General features: G+C 41.9%; 1 protein-coding gene across 1 annotated transcript in view; it reads left to right on the plus strand.

Annotated features, from left to right (window-relative positions):
- Positions 1 to 19,279, plus strand: part of GAS2 (growth arrest specific 2) — a 242,727-nt gene extending 223,448 nt beyond the window's left edge. The window contains exon 8 of the mRNA XM_060262743.1: positions 17,250 to 19,279. Coding sequence (XP_060118726.1) covers positions 17,250 to 17,468 — 219 coding nt within the window. The 3' untranslated portion in view covers positions 17,469 to 19,279. The remainder of the gene's footprint in view (positions 1 to 17,249) is intronic.
- The last annotated feature ends 1,544 nt before the right edge of the window (positions 19,280 to 20,823 follow it).

Consider the following 20,823-nt stretch of genomic DNA (forward strand, 5'->3'; position numbering starts at 1 on the left):
AGTGATTTTAAAGTAAGAACCAGATTTGAATAATGTCCAGAAGCAGATAGGTAAACAATCCAGATCTTGCCTGTAACCAACTCTTGACAATAATCAAGCCACTGCATTTTGTACCAACTGAAGTTTCCATTCTATTTTCAAAGCCCGCCCCATGTAGTGTTTATTACAGTAGTCTAACTTGGAGAGCCAGTTTGGTGTAGTGGTTAAGTGTGCGGACTCTTATCTGGGAGAGCCGGGTTTGATTCCCCACTCCTCCACTTGCACCTGCTAGCATGGCCTTGGGTCAGTCATAGCTCTGGTAGGAGTTGTCCTTGAAAGGGCAGCTGCTGTGAGAGCCCTCTCCAGCCCCACCCACCTCACAGGGTGTCTGTTGTGGGGGAGGAAGGTAAAGGAGATCGTGAGCCGCTCTGAGACTCTTCGGAGTGGAGGGCGGGATATAAATCCAATATCTTCTTCTTCTTGGATGTGATTATAGCAGGGGTCACTATGGCCAGATCATTTTGAGGTGTGGTCATAGCTGGTGAATCAATGAACTTTCACCCCGTGGTTGATTGATCAGTCATGGCAGCCATGCAGTGGGGTGGTGGGCATTTTTTAATCATATGTCTTTTGAGCATGCCCATAAGTGCTTATGGGAAGCATTGCTTCAAACTTCTGGGAGAATGATGATCAATGGGATTGCTGGAAGAGGTTGCTGGGATATGCACTTGGGTGTGGGGAAAGTGTTTTTGAAACTGTATTTGATAAATTCAATGTTTCAAATGTTTCAAAGCTGGGGGAAGAAAACAGATTTCTGAGAAGTTCCAGTGTGTGATTTATACCTTGCTAACTGCATCTCTCACACACAGCTGCCTTAGTTCAGGGAAGTAATGGGTGAGGTGGCGGCTCCGGAGGGAGCTCTCTCCAGTTCAGCTGGGGAGAAAGGGGTGAATGGAATGGACAGAAGGAGGGGGCAATGAAACACACAAGTAATGCTTTGCAGTGCATGTCAGTAACTCGGGGGAAGAATGGCAGCAAAACAGGAAGTGAATTATCTGACTTTCCAAAAGCTTCACCCCACAAGAGAGTGATCAGACATCTGCAGAATTACTGTGAAATCCATAAGACCTGTAAAGACTGGACTTTCTGTGGTATCAGGAAAGTTGGGGGTGAGCATGGGAGGCTGATGACTGCAGGACAGGAACCAGATGTTGCTATTTGACTGAGTACTTCATATCCATTTGGGAGGATCAAAGTGCTTGGCTGATTACACCATCAGCCCTGATATGATGTTCTATGTGATCATGAACCTTCAGAATAAAGGATAACACCAATACCATAAGGAGAATAAATATTATTAAAGTTCTTTCAATTAAAGTACATTTAACAACTCACATACTTTATACTTACCCCCCAAAAGTTCACTATTGTTATAACTTCAGTGCAGATGGAAAGACTTAAGTGGACTGATCAGTGTGTCTAAGCAGAAGATTAAATCCAATCAGCACGAGTGGAGACATCTCCTCCCCTGTAGCTTTCTGTACTTTCCTAAACTGCTCCTGCAGGTCAGTGGACCTGAAGGAACATTGTGGGGAGCAAATTGGGTATCTGAAATAAGAGGTGGGCATCAGCAAAAATCTCCCTCCCCTCCTCTCTGGTGTAAAAGACCAGTCCCTCAGAGGAGCTGCTGCAGCACTAGTGGAATCCTGGGCTTCCATAAGCGTCAGCATTTTTGCTGACTCAATAAGCAACTGTGATGGTTGTGAATGAGGGTCCCTAACCTGAAGGATTAGCGCCTGATTAAGCAGTCATCTGGGAAACAGTTTCATTACCAGTCCACTGTTGCGCTTTTCATTTCTACAATTTGGGACATGTTACAACTCGCTAGGACTTGCAGTCCAAGAAGTTTGTTCCACATGGCTGCTGGAGGAATTGGAGCTTGGGCTCTTTAAGAACTAACTATAAGGTTGCAGCCTGTGCAAAACAGCGCTGTATTCTTTCTCAAGTCAGCTTTCATTGTTTCAGGTTGGGTTCATGCTTTGCAACTGTGTTGCAAGTTAAGCGTTTTGACTTTCCATTGTGTGCATTATTTCTATAAATTTTGCAGTTTGTTATAGCTGTGAGCTTTTTGCTTTGTTGTTTTTTAGCACTAGTGGAATTGACACCTCAGGGTCGAAGCCAGAGACCTTTTGACTTATATCTCAGTCTCTCCTAGTCAGTGGACTTATAAGAGTGTAATTCTGCTTAGGACTGAATTGTCAGGCACCAGACTTCACTAGAAATTGTTGTCATTGACATCTATATTGTTATTAATAGCAAAGCTCAGTGCTTATTCTGTTGAGAATCTGATAGATTTTGTTCAGTAGTTAGGACAGATGGGAAGAAGGAAATCCCATAAAGCAGAGACTGTGTGTTAGGCATTTGACAGTACAAAAAAAAATCACTCGATGGGACCTCTGATAACAGTTTTTTCCATTTTCTAATGGGGTTAATCTTACACTATGCCATCATTAAGTAGTTTTCATATGCTGTTTCAAATATTCTATTTTACAATTGATCTGTTGAGTCCCTATTGTTATATTCGTCAACAGCAGTTTTACAAAACAAACATTCCCTCAATTATCAGCAAAGCTACATAGATAAGTTACTATCTTAGAACAATTATATTACATACAAAACAGCACAGAAAGAAAATATCTATAGAGAAGGTGTGGCCATCATCAGCCTAAGAGAAGAAGTAGGGCATTATTGCCCCCCAAGTAGGAATAATGAGACAGGCACAGAGGTGGATTAAAGGGCCACTTTATTAACTTAACGGCAAGGGCAAAAAGCATGGGGACAGATCAAGTCAGGGGTCAAGCCAGACCACCTCCTTGACCTGAAAATGGGCGAGCCCCCAAAGCCCCAGGTATGAACCAAACCAACAGCTCAGACCCGGCCGGCCCAGCCAAATGATCGCCGCTCACCAAGGCTCCACCATCCCCAAAGCCGTACAGCCTGAAATGTGGACACTCACCATGTGACGGGATCCCCAGTCTCCCTGGAGCCGACCTTGGGCCATATAGCTTAACGGTCCCCAAGGGAGGCCATTCACCAAAATTGGTGCGGTGCTATGGGAGCTCACCAATCCCCAAAACATATTCCCAACAATAAACAGCCACTGACAGTGCCAAGCCTCTGCTTAGGCCATTGTACCCAAACCAACCCCTAAGGCCTGCACCAGCCCTTGCCGCAAGTCGGCCAAAAAGGCCGCATTGCCCTTTACTGAAAGATGAACCCCATCCTCCCTATACAAGTCCGCAAGACTAGCATGAATGGAAGGATGAGGCACATAAACTCCAAGTCCCCTGCTTAAGGCTTTCCGCAAGGCCCTATTTGCCTTAATCTGAGCCCGCTCCAGACCTGCTGGGTCCCAAGCTGCCCGCCACACCCAGTGTGGCAACATGGCCAATCATAGGATAAGGACACCCGACCACCTCTTGCCAATCAAGGCAATATCCACCTGGGCCTGAATCGAAAGGGCCTTCCCCTTCATCAGGCCCAAGTCATTCTCTCCCAGATGTATCACCAAAATCTGTGGAGGAGGGCCTCTCACGCCCTCGAACAGCAGTGGCAGGAGCCCTGACCACCTCATACCCCGGCGGCCCTGCCACTCAATGATGGCTCTGTCACTCAGGCCCAGCTGCAAACCAACCAGCGTCCGTCGGGCCTGATGTGCCGCCCAAAAAACAGTACTGTGGCCACATATAAGGATCCTTTTCCTTTCAATGCCATCCACAACACGTAGAAGAAAAAAGCCATTAAAACCATCAAAAAACAAACATGACATTAACCCAGCAGCTGAGCGGAAAGAGGGGGGGGGACACTAATGCAGAGAGGCCTTGCTTCAAGGCCGAAATGGCCGAATATAAGATCAATAGACCCCCGACCTCCAACGTCCCACACGATGAATGTCCTCACCCCCGTAACCCAGCGCCGCCACCATGGAGGCGGCTCCAATCCTGAAGGAATGGGTGCCGAATTTTATCCCCTCCCCCCAAGCCCTAGCTGCGCCAAGGCACGGCTAGTGACAATCCAAAATTGATACTTAGTTAAAGGTGACATGTCTACATGGCGAAAAAGAGGACCATCTGACCCACCTCGCAACTCAATGTAATGCCTCAGCGCCACCACTGGGCATAACTCCTTCTCCGAGCAAGGCCCAAGAGTGACCGTGCAGCCATGCTGCTTCTGGTCAGTCTTTGACCGGCAGAAGTATAAGGCCACCTGGTCACTAGATAATTTTAAGTCCCCAAACTGCAGGGCTCTTGCAGAAGCATCATTACGGGAAAGTGCAACCAACTCAGGTACTCTAAAAGCCCCGAAAAAAGCCGTCAACGCAGCTGACAACGACGAAGCTCCATGTTCCCGGCACGCCTGGGACGAAGAAAAACCAGCCGATGGCCTCCAAAATGCGGCGCGGATTGCGCCACCGCCCATCTGTCCCGCGTGGCCATCCACACTACCAGCTGGCTCCCAACGAGCCTCGTCAACCCCCATTGCTCAGGACGCAGCAGACGCACTCTGCTTGTCCGAGATCAAATGCTGAAGTGCTCCACTGGGGGCGGGGCTGGCCTTTTAAGGCCGCGCCTCACTCCCACCCAGATGTTGGAAGAGTCCACTGCCTCAATCCATCTGGGGAGGCAATGGACGGCCCCCAGCCTTAGTGGCGAACGCTGCTCGGCTGGGAAGGGGCTGAATTCTCTTTAGGGATAAATTGCCTGCAAAGATAATTTGCAAATGGAAAATATAAGTAGGTGTTTGAAAACATAGTGCACTGTTTCCCAGGATGCAGAAGTGTTTCAAATTCTAGATCCAGTTTCTTTAAATCCCTATTGTTAGACTAACTTTGTCAAACATGAGACTTCCTTTACTGACTGTAGTCATTTACTATTTGTAAAATGGCTGGTAATTTGAATCCAGTGGGAAAGTATAAGTGATGTAAAACCAAATAGCCTGTAATAACAATTAAATTAGTGTAGGTAGCTGAAGTGCTTCAGTTAATTCATTCTACTTCATTTTCCTTTCCATTTCATACTTAGGAACAGATTTCGTGTATGCTACAGTGACCATAATAATGGTACAAACAGGTTGATTCAGGTTGATGAATGCTTTGCCTCCTTTTTCTTAGGAAAATGTATGGGTTAATAAGGAAATCCTGTGAATTAGGAGCTGATAGTGCAGGGTTTATTGGGAGGAAGGTGGCACGGTATAGCCTTATCTTGTCAGATCTCAGAAGATGAACAGGGGTGATACTTGGATGGAAGCCAATATAAAAAATGCACTAAATAATCTTTAAAAGATGGAGGATTAAAATATAATCTAAGACGCTGCAGCCTCTGATTGATGCAAAGGTGACTTCCCCCGGGAAATCCCTGTCAGAGGAGCCATTTAACACTAGTTTGTCAAATTGGATGCAATACTTAGCAAATAGAATGCCCGCCTGGTTGATGCGGGCATCTTTAGAAATCCTGCCAGACCTAAAAAAGCAAGGGAGGGAAACATTGGGGTCTAAGTTCAAGAGAGCCAAGAGGTCCCGGTCGTCTTTACCAATTCTAGTATTAAAATCTCCAAGCAAAATAATATCTGTCATAGGAAAGAGGTGCTCAACTTGTTCGAGATATGTGGTCATACGATCCCAAAGGAAGCATAGCGAAGCTTTGTCAGGAGAGGGGGGAAGGTAGACATTAACAATAAACACAAAGCTATGTCAGCTAAAACGAAAAGCATGGGCAAGGGGGTTGCAAGCAGGTAGTTCCAGCACTTTAAATTTAGATTGCTGAGAGACTAGTAAAGACAAGCCTGCTTGGAGACGACCATCCAAATGGTTGACCCTGATCCAAAAGAAAATCACATCCATAGGAATTTCCTTGGATGCATTTTATCTATCCTCTGCTTCTGCGGTATTTCAATCCATCAAACGCAGACTACTAGATATCCAGTTGCAACGCCTAACTGAGGCAGCTCGGAAAACTTGCTCCCCAAGCTATCTGGGTTTATCCCAGACTCCTGGGCTTTTAGCTCCCTATTTCCTCTTTTTAACTGATCCTCACCAAAGAAGAGCACTCATGCTGGCTAGATTTAATGCATTGCCATCAGCCATCCTCTCCGGAAGATACCACAGAATCCCCCGCAATCTTAGACGATGCCCTTGTAGCCAAGGAGTCATCGAAACGGTCCCTCATGTTCTTCTGGACTGCCCATGAGCTCGTCCACGAGCAAGATACCTAGATGCTCTGCTCTTTGACCATCAAGGCCTTTCTGACAATGCCAAGGTTCGCTTTTTACTCCACGGGAAACACAACTTTGTCACTACTCACGTTGCTTGCTTTTTACAGGTTGCGATCCAAATCAGAGAGGCTTTTACTCATGCATAGCCCACAGCTATTTTATGTCATTTAACTTAATGCTGGTTTTTTTTAGGTTTTATTATATTCTATAGTGTTACTGTTGGTTTTAAAGTATACTGTATTCTTATATCAATGCCAATAAAGGTCTATGGTATGGTATGGTATGGATGGAAGCAATAGCAAACCTTCTCACTTGCCTTGAAACCTCTTGCTGGAGTTGCCATAAATTGGTTACAACTTGACAGTACTTAAGTACATAATACAAAGTTTTCTTGTTTATCATTTCTTAGACCCATTGTTGGTAAAGATGTCCTTAATGTCATTAGTACAGAACAGGCCATACATGAGTTTTAAATATTTCATCATTCTATACCTGGATCAAGCCAGTGGTCCATCTAGTCCAGCACCCTCTCATGGTGACCCAACTTTTCCTGGAACCACAGGGCATAGAGTCCAAAACCTTTATCTGATGTTGCCTCCTGGCACTGGTATTCATTCACCAAGATCACCATTGATAGATTTACCTTCATTAATCTGTCTAATCCCCTTTTAAAGCCATCTATGCCTGTGGCCATCATTACATCTTCAGGCAGTGAATCCCACATTATAATTGCTCATTGTGTAAAAAAGTATTTTCTTTTCTTCAGTCTGTATCAACTGCTCATCAGCTTCACTGGATGCTGTTAAGTTCAAATCCTTTCTTTGGGACAGGAAGAGACAGTAATGTCTTCCCAAAGGACAGGATGAAAGAGGTTATGTATACCCATGATATAAAGAATCTCTCTCTCTAAGCTAGCCTGTCCTAATTAGACATTGTTTAGGTAAAGTTTCAAGTGTAGGGAACAGGGATTGCAAGTTTTCACCTTTTCTTCATTCTCTTGCTCAACCTCCGTGCTTGAACACAACACACATACTCTTTTTATCCATTTATTATTCTTATATTTTAAATAGATTATTTTGTAGAAAAAGAAGTACCGGAGCTCATTATCGCAGCTCATTTGCATATGCCACACACCCCTGACATCACTGGAAGGTGCACTAAATTATATCAGCTCAGCATCTACCTTAAAAATCTTCTTGATTTATAATTGTCATAATAAAACCTTACTTCCCATTGTACTTTTAAAATTACTTTTTCCTGTGTGGCCACAGTGGAATGATGAAGATTTTCATCTGTCTGCTTTATATGTTTTGATAATTTTGTGGCAAAAAATATTAGAAAGTTTGTCAAATCTTAGAGCTCAGCAAAATTCTCATGGGGAGTTTGAACACTGGAGCCCAGAAGCAGGTATTTTGGGGGAGGGGAGAAAGAAAAAGCACAATAACATTTAGAGGTTCTAGAGCTCCATTCCTGTGAGCACTTGCCCAAAATGAGGCCTGATTTTAAATATTCTCTGGAAAAAAAAATATCATGCCTATTTGGTCTTCCTATCTGAAACAGGCCTGAAGCCATAAAATCTTCAGTGGGGACACCAGGGGAACCTATGAGGCATGATGTCACCTCTGATGTCACAAAATAAAAAATACAATAAATACACTTAGCGAGATCACTTCCCCTGCAGAAAAGAGAAACTTTAAGCAGAAGGGAGCTCAGTGCAAGAAATGTGCTTAATTAAAAGGAGAGGGAGGAAGGAAATGATGCTGGATGAGGCACGCCACCAGTGGGGGGGATTGACATGGCAAGGGATAAGATCAGGAAGCCACCCCAGCCAGCATTGCCCTCCCAGTCCTGCAGCACTTCCGGATGGGTGGGCAGCAGCAGAAGCCACCAGGCTGTGCTCCCTGCCTCAAGCCAGGGCAGCCTGGAGAGAGCAAGCTGGCAGTCAGTGCTTCTCCCCTCCAACTTCACAGCAGCCATGGAAGCCATGTGGTCTTTTAAGCACCTTCTGCACTTCCAGAGAGAATTCCAAGACAAGCTGAGAGAGAGGGAGGGGGAATACCCAGCCAGGCTGAGGAGGCCAAGGTTTCCTTTTAAGCCCCTCCTTCTGTGCTCCAAGATGCCACCTACAGTCCCTCCTCTCTCTCTTTCTTCCTCCTTCTGGCTTCTGCTGTGTCTGAATGGCTACAGGCAGCAGGTGAGATTGGGGTGGGGGCACCACCACATTGAAAGGGGCACAGCCAAATCAACATGGGGCACCACCTGCCCTGCCCCTGGTTTGAAGTATGGTAAGAGAAAGGGACAGCAAGACACCTTAAATTGCAAAACATGAAATAAATCATCTCCATACTTGTATGAATAAGAGTAGTGGGAAACAATGAGCCAAGGCCTCTAAATAGCAACACAGAAACAGAATGCTAGATGTACAACTTCATTTAGCAGAGGATATTCTCAGAATTGTTGGTGACAGTGGGGTTTACCAGATTGTTTCGGCACCCCCAGAATTGAAGCAAAGGGGAAATGAAGAAATTTGGAGAGTTGGGACAACTATGGTGCTTTTCTGACTTCCCGGGTGCCAACCAGAAGGAACAGGAGGGTCCTGCAAGTCCATTCCTTTACAACTTCACCTGGAATACTTTCTGAAAATATGATACACCTGTGAAACACAACATCAAAAGTTGAGGCACTATTCAAAATTCCAGTCTTCATTTATATTTCATATTTCTGAACATTGATTATTGTAAAAAATGACACATTTTTGTCATCTCTCTTCAGGTCAGGGCAAACTTATTTAACGTACGATCATGTGTAGTAGAACGAAACAGTAATTTTCCTATCTAAAATTCATGTCCCCCTTGCCAATGCATATTTTACACATGAAATTATTACTGCTGTGTGGCAGATGCTACCATGACCAGTTCTTTTAAGGAAAAGGAAAGGAAAGGTCCCCTGTGCAAGCACCAGTCATTTCTGACTCTGGGGTGACATTGCTTTCACGTTTTCACGGCAGACTTTTTACAGGGTGGTTTGCCATTGCCTTCCCCAGTTCTTTTAAGAGAGTTAGACAAATTTATAGAAGAAAGATTTACTCATAGGCCATGATGGATAAAAATAACACCACCATATTCAAGGCTTGTAATTGGGTTAGTAAATTAAAATCACCAAAAGATAACTTCAGAAGTCTTTGGTTATGAGTTTCCTAGAGGCCATTTACTGTCTTTTGCTGTGGACAGAATACTGGGAAAATGGACATTTGGCTGATTTTATGGGTATCTTGGGTTTTCCTTGGTTTGTATTCCTTACTGCTAGGAAGAAGGAAATAGTATAAAAAGGAAGGCACCTAGCCAAATGGCTTGCCTTTTAAAAGAACAGGGAATTCTTTACTGACCTTGAAAATGCACTGAAGAATAAAATTGTGGTAACAGATTTTCTGCTGACTGTTCAAGCCAGCTTCCTGATTTGGTGTTTGTGTATAAATGGGGGGGGGGGGGCTTTCTAATGCAACATAAATATTTCCATTTCCTTTCCAACAGAAAATCTGTTAAGAGGCTTTCATATCTGAAATAACAACAGATTGCCTCGGGTAAAGAATTGTTGAATATCCAAGTTTAAGCTGCTGACACTTTGCAAATAACTGTAAGAACCTCCGTGTTATTCAGTTCTGCTTGTGTAGCTGAAATTAGTGATAAAAAGGAATGAAAATGCCTTTAGTGTATCATTGTATCAGATTTAGAGCATTTGCTCCCTGGGTAGAAGGGTGACCTCTAAAGGTTTCCATTGATTGATCCACTCCAGAGCTTATGAATCTTTCATTGAGGCCTAACTTAGCAGAAGAGAAATGGCATTTCCTTCAGGCTTGGAATCTTCTTTGAAGTCAAGAAGTCATCTACTATTGTTGTGCTTGTAGCCAGGTCTAATTATTGTTTATGACTCCATTTTATTATATTATTTCCCCCCTTTAGATTGAAGATTAAAGGCACAACAGAAACTAGTAAAGAAAGCTTTATCCATTTGTGAATTATATATGCCTTGCAGAATCCTTTGGCTGCAATTGTGCAGAGCTAGGCTGCTTAACTTCCACTAAGTTTGGTCAGATTTCAACCTAACTGGGTATCTTCATATCTGTTCTGTTTTCTGTGTTGGAAGGGGCTTGTGAGGTTTCTCCATTACTGCTGTAGTTACAATGTAGCAACTCTGATGCTTTACATGGCAACCTTTCCACACAGGTCCCCTGTGTTAGCCCTTTGGCAGTTGACATTCTCCACCCTGTGCCTCCTGCAGCCTTTTCTGGGTTTCATTTTTAAATCAGCAATCATATCTCATTATAACAATGTCTGTGTAAGGTCTGCTAATTTTTTAAACCAACCTCCCTCCCACATATACAAGGAAAAAAAAACATTCCCTTTGAGGAATGTTGCTGGAGATTTACTTTTTAAAAAACAAGAGCTGGGAATTCAGACAGCCTGATAGATACATTGTTATAACATTATACCACTATAATGCTATCCAATTGCAGATTTAAAAAAACAAACAAACATCTGATTATGAAATGGCTGCTGTGGTGGATTGGGGCAGGAAGACGGCACCAATGAGGGTGGGACCAGGAAGATCCAGACTTTCCCATTCACATGGAAAGCTGTGATCTCAGCTTCATTTGAGAATTTAGAAATGGGTGTGTACAAGAATTAGTCAGGATGACATTGCAAGTATATTTGTTCGGCTTATGAAAAAGCTGTATACAGTGAAATGTGGTATCAAGCTGGTGATCACGTGAAGGTGAATTTTCTTTTGAAGCCGATATCTGTGGATGGATTCCGTTCTGCAAATGATTTGGGAGTGACTATAACCCTTTGAAGACTGAGAATTTCTTCAGAGTCACCCGGAGTAATCGACATACTCCTTATGGGACTTTCTATTTTTAGTTACTTTTGGAAATGTTGTAAAAAGTTTGGATGCTTATGCACTTATAAATATTTTGATACTTTAATTGTTTAGTACTTTTTGGCACAGTTGCTTGGTTTACTGTTCTCTACTGTGCCACCACTGTCTTTCTCCAGTAGGTGAGCTCAGCTGCTTCTCCTGCTCCACTGCCAGTGCTGCATGGAGCAAAGGGGACAAGGTGGCCTTGGAGCCAGAAAATTTTGAGTGGAAGAGAAATACAGAGGGCAAGAGAGAACGGGGGTTAATGGGGAATCTGCCCAGCACAGAGAGGAACAGCTCCTAACCCTGGTGGATAATCACTATGTGGCCTTACTGGGCTTCCAGCTGCTTAAGGGTTACCTCCAGCAGACAAACCCCCACTTTTACCCACCCCAACTGGCCTGAAAAGCAACAAGATGATATCAACTGGAAGTGACATCATCATGTTGCTGACATCACATGGACAAAACTCTGTGGTAAATCAGCTACAAAGAGGGCCAACTCGCCCACTAGGCAAACTAGGCAAATTGGGCTTCCCCTCCCAGCGCCCAAGACAACCACCTAGTTTGCCTCTCCACCCCCACCACCGCCAGCCCCCTCACTGCTGCTGTGCTTCCCTCCCCACCCCCCAGCTTGCCACGATGAGGCTGAGCCTTACCAGCTTTGAGGCACCCACACATTTTTTGAAGCCAGCACTGGAAGAGGCTTAGCTCCACCTCACTTCCAGTTCCTATGGCCCACTGAAGCTTTTGCTTCTTGGAGTCGTGTCCTTGCAAATAATGGGTTGATGCTTTGAGCCAGCTTGTCTCTGCTGAATGGACCTGAGAACTGGGGCCTAATGAGTACTCTAACCTCTGAAGCCATAGCAAAAGGGGAATATTACACTGAAGAGCCATTGCCAATCTGAGTAGACCCAGGAGGGGGAGAAGCTTGTATTACCCATCTATTTCATGTTTTGCTAGGCCCAGAGCATTTTATATTTTTAGTTTCTGCTGTGATTGCTGTGCTTTTTCTTGATGTTTTATTTTTAAAATTGCATTGCCAAATCCCACTATTCCACCACCTTTCCATTTTAAACAAAATACTGCGAGCGTTTTAAGCATGTTTGTATTTTAAGTTAAAAATATATATCTTTAATTGTGTTTGTCTGTGTCCTTTATAACATTTATATCTCTGTTACCTGGTATTATATTTTAGGACACACATGACCTGGTCCCCAAAAGTCCCATTTATGTCGGATCTGGTCCTTGTACCAAATGAGGTTGACATCCCTGGGTTGTATGATGTTAATTATATTAAACCATGCTCTAGAATCTCAGTTTGTGGATAGGAAACAAACTGATTTGTTAGAGCACCTGAGTTTGGATAGCACAACAAATTGTAGTTTTATTTATTTATTTATATCCTGCCTTTCTCCTCAATAGGGATCCAGCTCATATCTTTCTCCTCTCCTTCCTTTTATCCTCACAACCAGGGCCAGCCCTAGACTGCCTGGCACCCTAGCCAAAGCTAACTTCTGGCACCCCCTCCCTGCACTGATAACTTCATTGAGTCATATGGGGGCACCCAATTTGGTGCCACCAGAAGACTGGCACCCTAGGTGATTGCCTAGTTTACCTAGTGGCAGGGCCAGCCCTCACAACAGTTTTGTGAGGTGAATTTGGCTGTGAGGGTCGCCAATCCCCAGTTGGAGGTAGCAGATCCCCCAGTTCGAAGGCCCCCTTACTTCAGGGTCATCAGAAAGCGTCTGCTGGACACTCCATTATACCCTATGGAGAATGGTTCCCATAGGGTATAATGGAGATTTGATATGTGGGTATCTGGGGCTCTGGGGGGTTGTTTTTTTGAGGTAGAGGCCCAAATTTTCAGCATAGCATCTGGTGCCTCTCCTCAAAATACCCCTACAAGCTTCAAATAGATTGGACCAAGGGGTCCAATTCTATGAGCCCCAAAAGAAGGTGCCTCTATCCTTCATTATTCCAAATGGAGGGGAAGCATTTAAAAGCCATGCCGTCCCTTTAAATGTGATTGCCAGAACTCCCTTCAGAGTTCAATCATACTTGTCATACCCTTTCTTCCAGCTCCACCCCTAAAGTCTCCTGGCTCCACCTTCAAAGTCCCCAGATATTTCTTGAGTTGAATCTGGCCCAAGGACACCCTAGCAGAATGGAGATGCAAACCTGGGTCTCCAAGATTCTAGTCTGGCCCTCTAAATAGTTCACCTTGCTGGATCAAAAATATAGTTAGATCAAAGACTTCCCAAAGCAGGGAGTCCTCAATCTTGCTTTATGCATGAGGGCAGAATAAAGGGAGAATGCGAACCTATTATAAGGTGAACAGACTTTGAAAATACATTGATATAAATATATTGGGTCAGTTTTACTATAATTTTATTTTCCTTACACTTAGCTGTGGCTGCTCGTTTTTTGTTAGGATCTCTTCATTTTCAGCATCTTGCAAATCCCTTACAAAAATTCAAGCATATTTCTTGAAGGAAAGAGCACTCTTGTGGCAACTTTCCATCAGAATAAACAAGCAATGATAAAGATTTATCTGCTTCATAATTATAAAATCTCCTGAAATTATTACTTAAGTTAGACATTTGCTCACTTTGATTTTTAATGTGCTCGGCAGCAATATCAGATTTGTGCACATCTGGAATGTATTTCATAATGAAAGACAAAACTACTAGATTGAGCAGTTGCTAAATTCTTGCCCTACCAAGTCTTTGGCTTTTCAATTTCTCCTCTAGGAGAGTCCATGAAGCCAGTCAACAATAACATTGCAAAAAGCACATTAATCAGATCTTTTGTTGAAATTTTTCAAGGAAAGTACATTGTTTTCAAATTAAAGTACAGTATGCGTGCAGTTTATTATTCTTTTCTCAAATTGCTATTTAAAACATAAATCTGGAACAACAGTGAAACTTTCTATTACTCAGTTGGTTCAAATAGGTTTAAAACAATATTACTAAACCTTTTCCATTGCACAGCAAGCACAACATGCATCTTTTTCAGTAGAGTGGCTAAATCTTATAGAAACAGTATCAAACTGTCAAATTGAAGAGGAAAAGCTAAGGAAGAAACATTACCTTTTATAGCTCTTGGGAGTCTCTCAGAAGAAATGGGGGTGGAAGTATTTTATATTTTAAAACTTTTTAGTGGTCTTTTTCTAAATTGAGGGTTGCTTTACATCTTGTGGTGTGCTGGAACAGTCCTCCTCTGGCCTGCAGGCCCTGTCCCACCCTGCTCTCCTGGGTTTTTCCAACACCTGGAGGTGCTTTTCTCCCTCTCAGTTCAACCACTTGACTTTTGTAGGAATTGCCCACTAGGAAGAGCAAGACTCCCAGCTTCCCTTCTATGTACTGAGGCCTTGCCTCTGTATCTCCCACTTTCCAGAGTCTGGTGACCATGGTGACTGCTTACTGCCTTTTGTATCACTAGGCAAAAAGTCATTTGCCAACTGACTGTGCTCCCCTTTCTCCTGCTGCTTCTTTTAAAATAGTGTGTCCAAGATCGTGGAGGCCTGTGTTTCACAGTTATAAAGTTATAAAGTGTTCATTTTAAATAAAAATTCACAAGCAAACTTTTAGCACACCACCAGATTGAGCAAGGGTTCAAAAGAAAAAGGGTAAAATGCAATTCTTCTAGGGTTGCCAAGTCTAACTCAGATAATACCTGGGGACTTTGGGGGTGGGGCCAGAAGACTTTCCCCATTCCCATAAATAAATTTTCAAAATACAGCAGTGAAGTTCCCCTGAATACAGTCTTCATTCCCTCATCTCCCAGCAACTGACTGCGCTTCCACTCTCTCTCTCTCTCTCTCTCTCTCTCTCTCTCCATCTCTCTCTCTCTCACACACACACACACACACACACAGTACAGACAAAATAAACACAGTATGGCAGCACACACTTTGTGGTCTCACTGGAGCAATTTACTCACCATGGGAGTTATTGAATGCTGTACACTCAACCAGGTTCTTCAGATTAACACAGAGGTTCTATTTTACTGTGCGAATGAGTTCTGGAGGGACTGTAAAACAAATAGAGGGGGGTGCTTTCTTTCCCTTCCTCACAACAGCCATATTGTTCTGCAGGCTCACCCTGCCCCCATTCAGCATAGTTCCAATGTTTTAAAGACACACAAACCTTTTAAAAAAGCCAAGGCCTTCCCAAGTCTTCTAACCCTTCAGAGGTGGAAAGGCACATGGTAGCTGTGGGGGTGGGGCTTTCCTCCACCAGCTACCTGACTGGAGACAGGAAAGAACCTGCAAAAGTGGGGGAACCCCTACCGGGACCTGGGGATTGGCCAGCCTAAATTCCTCTGTCCCTATCTGTTCTCTCTGTTGCTAAATATAAGGCAGGTTCATTAACTTAGAAAGTTATCAGATGTTTACAGGAGTCCTATTACCCTCCAGCCCCCATCGGGCAGCACAAAGCAACAGCTGCCTCCTCCAGACTTCAGTTAAGAGTTCTGTCTGTTTCAATGGAATCGGCACACTCAGAGACCTTCCTCCTTGCTTCCAGGAATTTTATCTTCTCTCTTTCCCTCCCCCTGACCCAGTTAGGCCAGGTCAAAGATGCTTTTCCTGAAATCTCCAGAAGCTTCTTCCTGAAGACTTTCTAATCTTAATTTCTCCAAATCTCTGTTCCCTGCTTGAATGGGTGGGGGATCTTGATCAACCCATTCGCATTTGTATGAAGGTGGGCTGAAGTAAGTCTGGGAAAGAGTTGAACTGACTTTCCCCTTCCTGTCTGTTCTCTGCCCAGAGAGAGAGAGAAAACTTTTAAAATTTAAGAGTGAAAATTTTGCTTATTTCAAAACTCCAAAGAAAAAAAAATGCATTTCTTCACATATGGCTTTATGGCTTGTTCTAATATTGGCAACTCTATATGTCTGTTTTTTATCATTTATTATATTCTTACCCTGCCATTCACTTCAAGCAACTCTCTGGAGAAACAGCATATAGATTTCCTAAATAAATAATAAAACACTGGATGAAAACATTACTGCCTTCACCAACGGTTTCCAAAGAATAGGAGTCTTCTTTCAGGGATACTCAGAGTTGCTGCGGGTGGGGAGGAGTCTCTTCCTGACCCGTTCCCATATGCAACATCTTGCTTATTGCTCATATGCATTGCTAGTACTGAGTGTGAAAGCTATTAATGTTCCTGGCCCCTTGAGCTACTATAAGGCTTTGCTCATTTCCCTTTTATTAGATTAACTTTTTTGTTTAACACAGGGAGTTTTTCAATAGTTTTTAAATTAAGTTTATTTTTACTTTGCAAAGCTCACTGGGCAAAAGCTGAATATTCCCAATGTTATATATATATATATATATATATATACATACACACACACAAACACATATGAAGGTGGCAGAAAGCTTTTATGTGCTTTCTTGAGTCTGAGGCCATACAGTAACATCATACTAAACCAGGATTATAGTTTCATTTTATATTCATTTTATATATATAAAATGAAATTATGATGTTACTGTATGGCCTCAGACTCAAGAAAGCACATAAAAGCTTTCTGCCACCTCCATCTGTTCTGGAGCATTCTTTTAACAGCATTAATAACGTCAGTGGCAAAAAGAAAACACAGCATTATTAACTTTAGTGACAAAAACAAAAGTTTTTTAAACTTCATATTCCTTTTACAGTAGTTATTTGAGGTGTCAGCCAGAATATTTTTCAATATTGTACCACAATCACTATCCTCAGTCACAAACAAATGTTTTTAGGATCACTTTCCATATTAAGATGTTGAGGTATAATACACATAATTTTTAAAAAGTGTTTTTTCTAATAATGTCAACCATTAATTAAAATATATATATATTGAAACAGATAAAGGAACCAGGACTGATTGTGGCTTCCTGTTATCACACTGACAAACCTGGTTTATTTGTCATCTAAGCATGTAATGAGAGCCCACAGTCTCAGTGATTTCAATGGAATTTAATTGAACTAAATTGGTTTTAAGCAACTTTGGGATAGCTAATTGCAAACATAAATGCTACTTTTAAAAGTCTTTTTAGTCCTTTCTTTCTCCTCTTTGTTCTTTTTACAAATCTAGATGCTCCACAACAAACATGTGATGGTTCGTGTAGGAGGAGGATGGGAGACATTTGCAGGATATTTGCTGAAACATGACCCATGCCGGATGCTGCAGATCTCTCGAGTGGATGGCAAAACATCGCCAATTCAGAACAAGTCTCCAACCATCAAGGATATGAATCCAGACAGCTACTTGGTTGTTTCTGCCCATTACAAAACCAAAAAGGAGATTAAGTGAAATTACTTTCTCATTTCATTGGGGACTCTGTATATGTAGGTCCACACTATCTTCTTGAGTGTAGTCAAATTAGTTGGCGCTTTAAAAGGACTTGTGAAAATTACACACAGACTGGAAATAGCAACCCATTTTGTGGATTGTTGAACTGTAGAACTATTTATTTCTAGTACTGTACCTTTTTATAGCAAGTTACCCCGGATAGGTTAATTAGTACGATCAAGAAAAGAATAGACATATATTTTAGTCAAATTATTACTATATGAATGTATTCCTAGAATGACATAATATGATTCACATTAAAATGTGGAATATATTTGTATTTGGGGAGGGGGGTCTACAATTCCAACCATTTGCCCCAATCCAATGTTCTTGTGCCTTTGGAAGCATAGTGAGATCCTGTACTTGCAGGAACCCAGAGTGTTCATGGAGTCCTTCCACTGAAATTGTTTTTCACCTTTTACTGTCAAGAGAACTCCATGCCTGCATCAGTTGTCCTATGGCTGTAAGCAATTGATGGAATGGGGTGATAAAATGTTTACTACAGTGCAAAATGAAAATAACTGTAGCTTGTGAAGCAACTAGTGGAAAATATCAACTCTTTTATCACCTGTATATTAATGTCAGAATTCCTGATTTATAGATCAGTCTTTTCCAATTAATAAAAGAAACAATCATGTGAGGTTTTTTTTAAATGACTGCCAAAGAATGAATGCCTATGTTCCACTGAAAACTACATTAAGCGATTTTAACTGATTAAATCTTTTATTTACATGTGAATGCAGTAATAGGAAGATCTGAAAGCATTTTAAATAAGTTGGGGGCTTGTTCCAACCCACACAGAAAGCTTCAATACAGCCAGTTTATCAGATCTTGGGGGTTAAGAGGAAAGTCCACAAGTGCAGTGGGTTGTTGCTTGATTTTGGAAAAGAACAGAAAGCAAAGATAGCCACACAAAGAAGGAATTCCAAGGCTCAGCTTGACTAGCTGGTTCTGATGCAATTGAAGACCCTATCTGCACAAGTACAAATCTCTGCACTGGCATTCTTAAATAAAACTTTCCACACAATTTTTGCCTCCCCAAGAGTAGATCCAATTTCATTCTCTCCCCTCTATAGCTCCCAGTATTTTTTGTTTTGTTTTTTACAATGTGATGTTATAGCATTGCTGCATACGTAAAGAAGAGGTTCCATCGCTGACAAAGTACACACGGACACATTTAGTGTGCTTCATAATTATTATTATGAATGGGTGTATTCAGTTCAACAATTGCCAATCATTTTCTTACTTGGAGACTAAGGAAGAGCAGGGGACCTTTGAAATGGCAACAACCATGCTGTTCCAAACAATACATCCAGCCTTTTTTGTCTTTCCAATCTGTTGTGACTGAAGGGTACAATATAGCTTTAGGCAGTTGCAGAAATGCATAAAATATGTGCTCATGCAATCCCAGATCAATCAGAATCATCTAGGATATAGTTTTGTTTTTTTGGCAAGTGATGGCATTATAGCCTATTGATTCAGCTGTTGTTTCCCAATGACATTAATTATGAAAATACTGTGTGCATTCTTTGTAGATAAATGCTTCTTTTTGTGGGGTGGAGAGCTAGTGTCAAACATCTCAATGATGTATAAAAACGATGAAATTTGGTTTATAGATTTTCCTAATTTTCTTTGTCTATGTTTGATAACATTTGTGCCTTGCTAGGATAATCATTGTTCAAGGATTATTTGAATGATGACTGTATAGAATGGAGCAGAAATATTTGGGTGCCTTAATAATAAAAAGTTACTTTCTAAAATATTTTCATAAACTTTTGTTCTTTACAATTTGGTATTCTTACAAAGCCAGTAAGGACATACTCCAGTTTGGCAGCTGTTTTGTAACTGAGCTTTCATCAACCTTACTTCTTGTTTAATCCAGTCAGTGCCTGTAGTACTAAATTGATAATGGTAGGGATTTAAAAAAACTATAGGTATGAACCACCCAGCAGCCCTATTCAGCGAGATGTTGCAGAAGCTGGGGTGCCTTACAATTGTCAAATTTAAGGAATGCATTATGTGTACAAGATGGACAACCAGAATAGAAAATGCAGAACCTTCCTCAGGTCATAGAAGACAAATTCTGCCTGTTTATAGTATATCTTGGGCACATCATCATCACATATATGCTTCAGAATAAGATCCAAGTACATAGCTGCGTGAAAGTTTGATCCTAAAGACTTTGTATATGTCCAGCAGCATCATTTCAGAAAACTACTCTGATGAAACCTTCCAGAGGGCCCATGAGCAGGCAAAAAAGAAATGGACAGTCTGGCACTAGAGAAAAGCACTACAAGCTTAAAGTAGCTGTGAGGCTGCAGATATCAATGTGATATCCTATGAGTTTTTTAAAACTTCAAAACAGAGGCAGGTACATGAACAAAATGGATAATTAATGTTTTTAATTAATTGTTTTAATTAATGGCTGACCTGAATCTGTTTAAATGTAATTGTTAGCTATATTGTTATTGTGATTTTAAAGGTTGTGAGCCGCTCTGAGCCTGCCTTGGCGGGGAGGGCGGGATATAAATAAATAAAAATAAGTTGGTATGTAGCTGTTTCACCATTCAAAATCATCTCATGTCTCAACCTGGACGAATGGGGAAAGGATTAAACTCAGATTCCACCAGCACTGCTTCTCTGAACTGATCTGGATCCCCAAACTACTGTTTTTCTACTGGAAAACAAAACAACTGCAGGAGATCCTTGTCATGGATCGGTTTCAAATAGTTTCCACAACACTAACTTGCTTAAAGAACCAGTCAGAAGAATGAAGTAAATTAGAAGGGTTAATTTGATCCAGTAGACCTGAGCCATCTTTCAGGTCCACAAAATAAATGGCTCAGCAGATGTTACGAGGAATCCAAAATATTTTCCAGAGATTCAGGAGACTTGGGAGAAATCCCAAGGCTACAGATAAATATCAACCTGACCTGACTCACCATAAACCAATGCAGAACTTATTTCAATTGCAAAACCACTATATAAAGGATCTCCTAACTACGAGATACACTACAAAATTAAAGTCACCATATTCATCCCCAGTGATCTTTGTTTGGAAGAACATTGGGAGCCTCCACTGTAGATTATAAGGAACTGAATAGAAAAGCTAAACCCGACAGACAGCCCATCCTTTGAATTCAAGATGTGCTTAACGAACTAGGATGAAAATCTTGTCTTGTCTTACTGCAGAACAAAGTCATCACCTAACTGCATTTATTACACCTTGGGGGTCATAGGAATGGCTCCAGATGCCATTTAGACTAATGTACCAGCAGCCTTCCAAAAATGTATGGAAGAATGCCTTGAAGATCTT

This window comes from Heteronotia binoei, chromosome 21 (genome assembly GCF_032191835.1).
Source record: "Heteronotia binoei isolate CCM8104 ecotype False Entrance Well chromosome 21, APGP_CSIRO_Hbin_v1, whole genome shotgun sequence".
Taxonomy (NCBI): domain Eukaryota; kingdom Metazoa; phylum Chordata; class Lepidosauria; order Squamata; family Gekkonidae; genus Heteronotia; species Heteronotia binoei.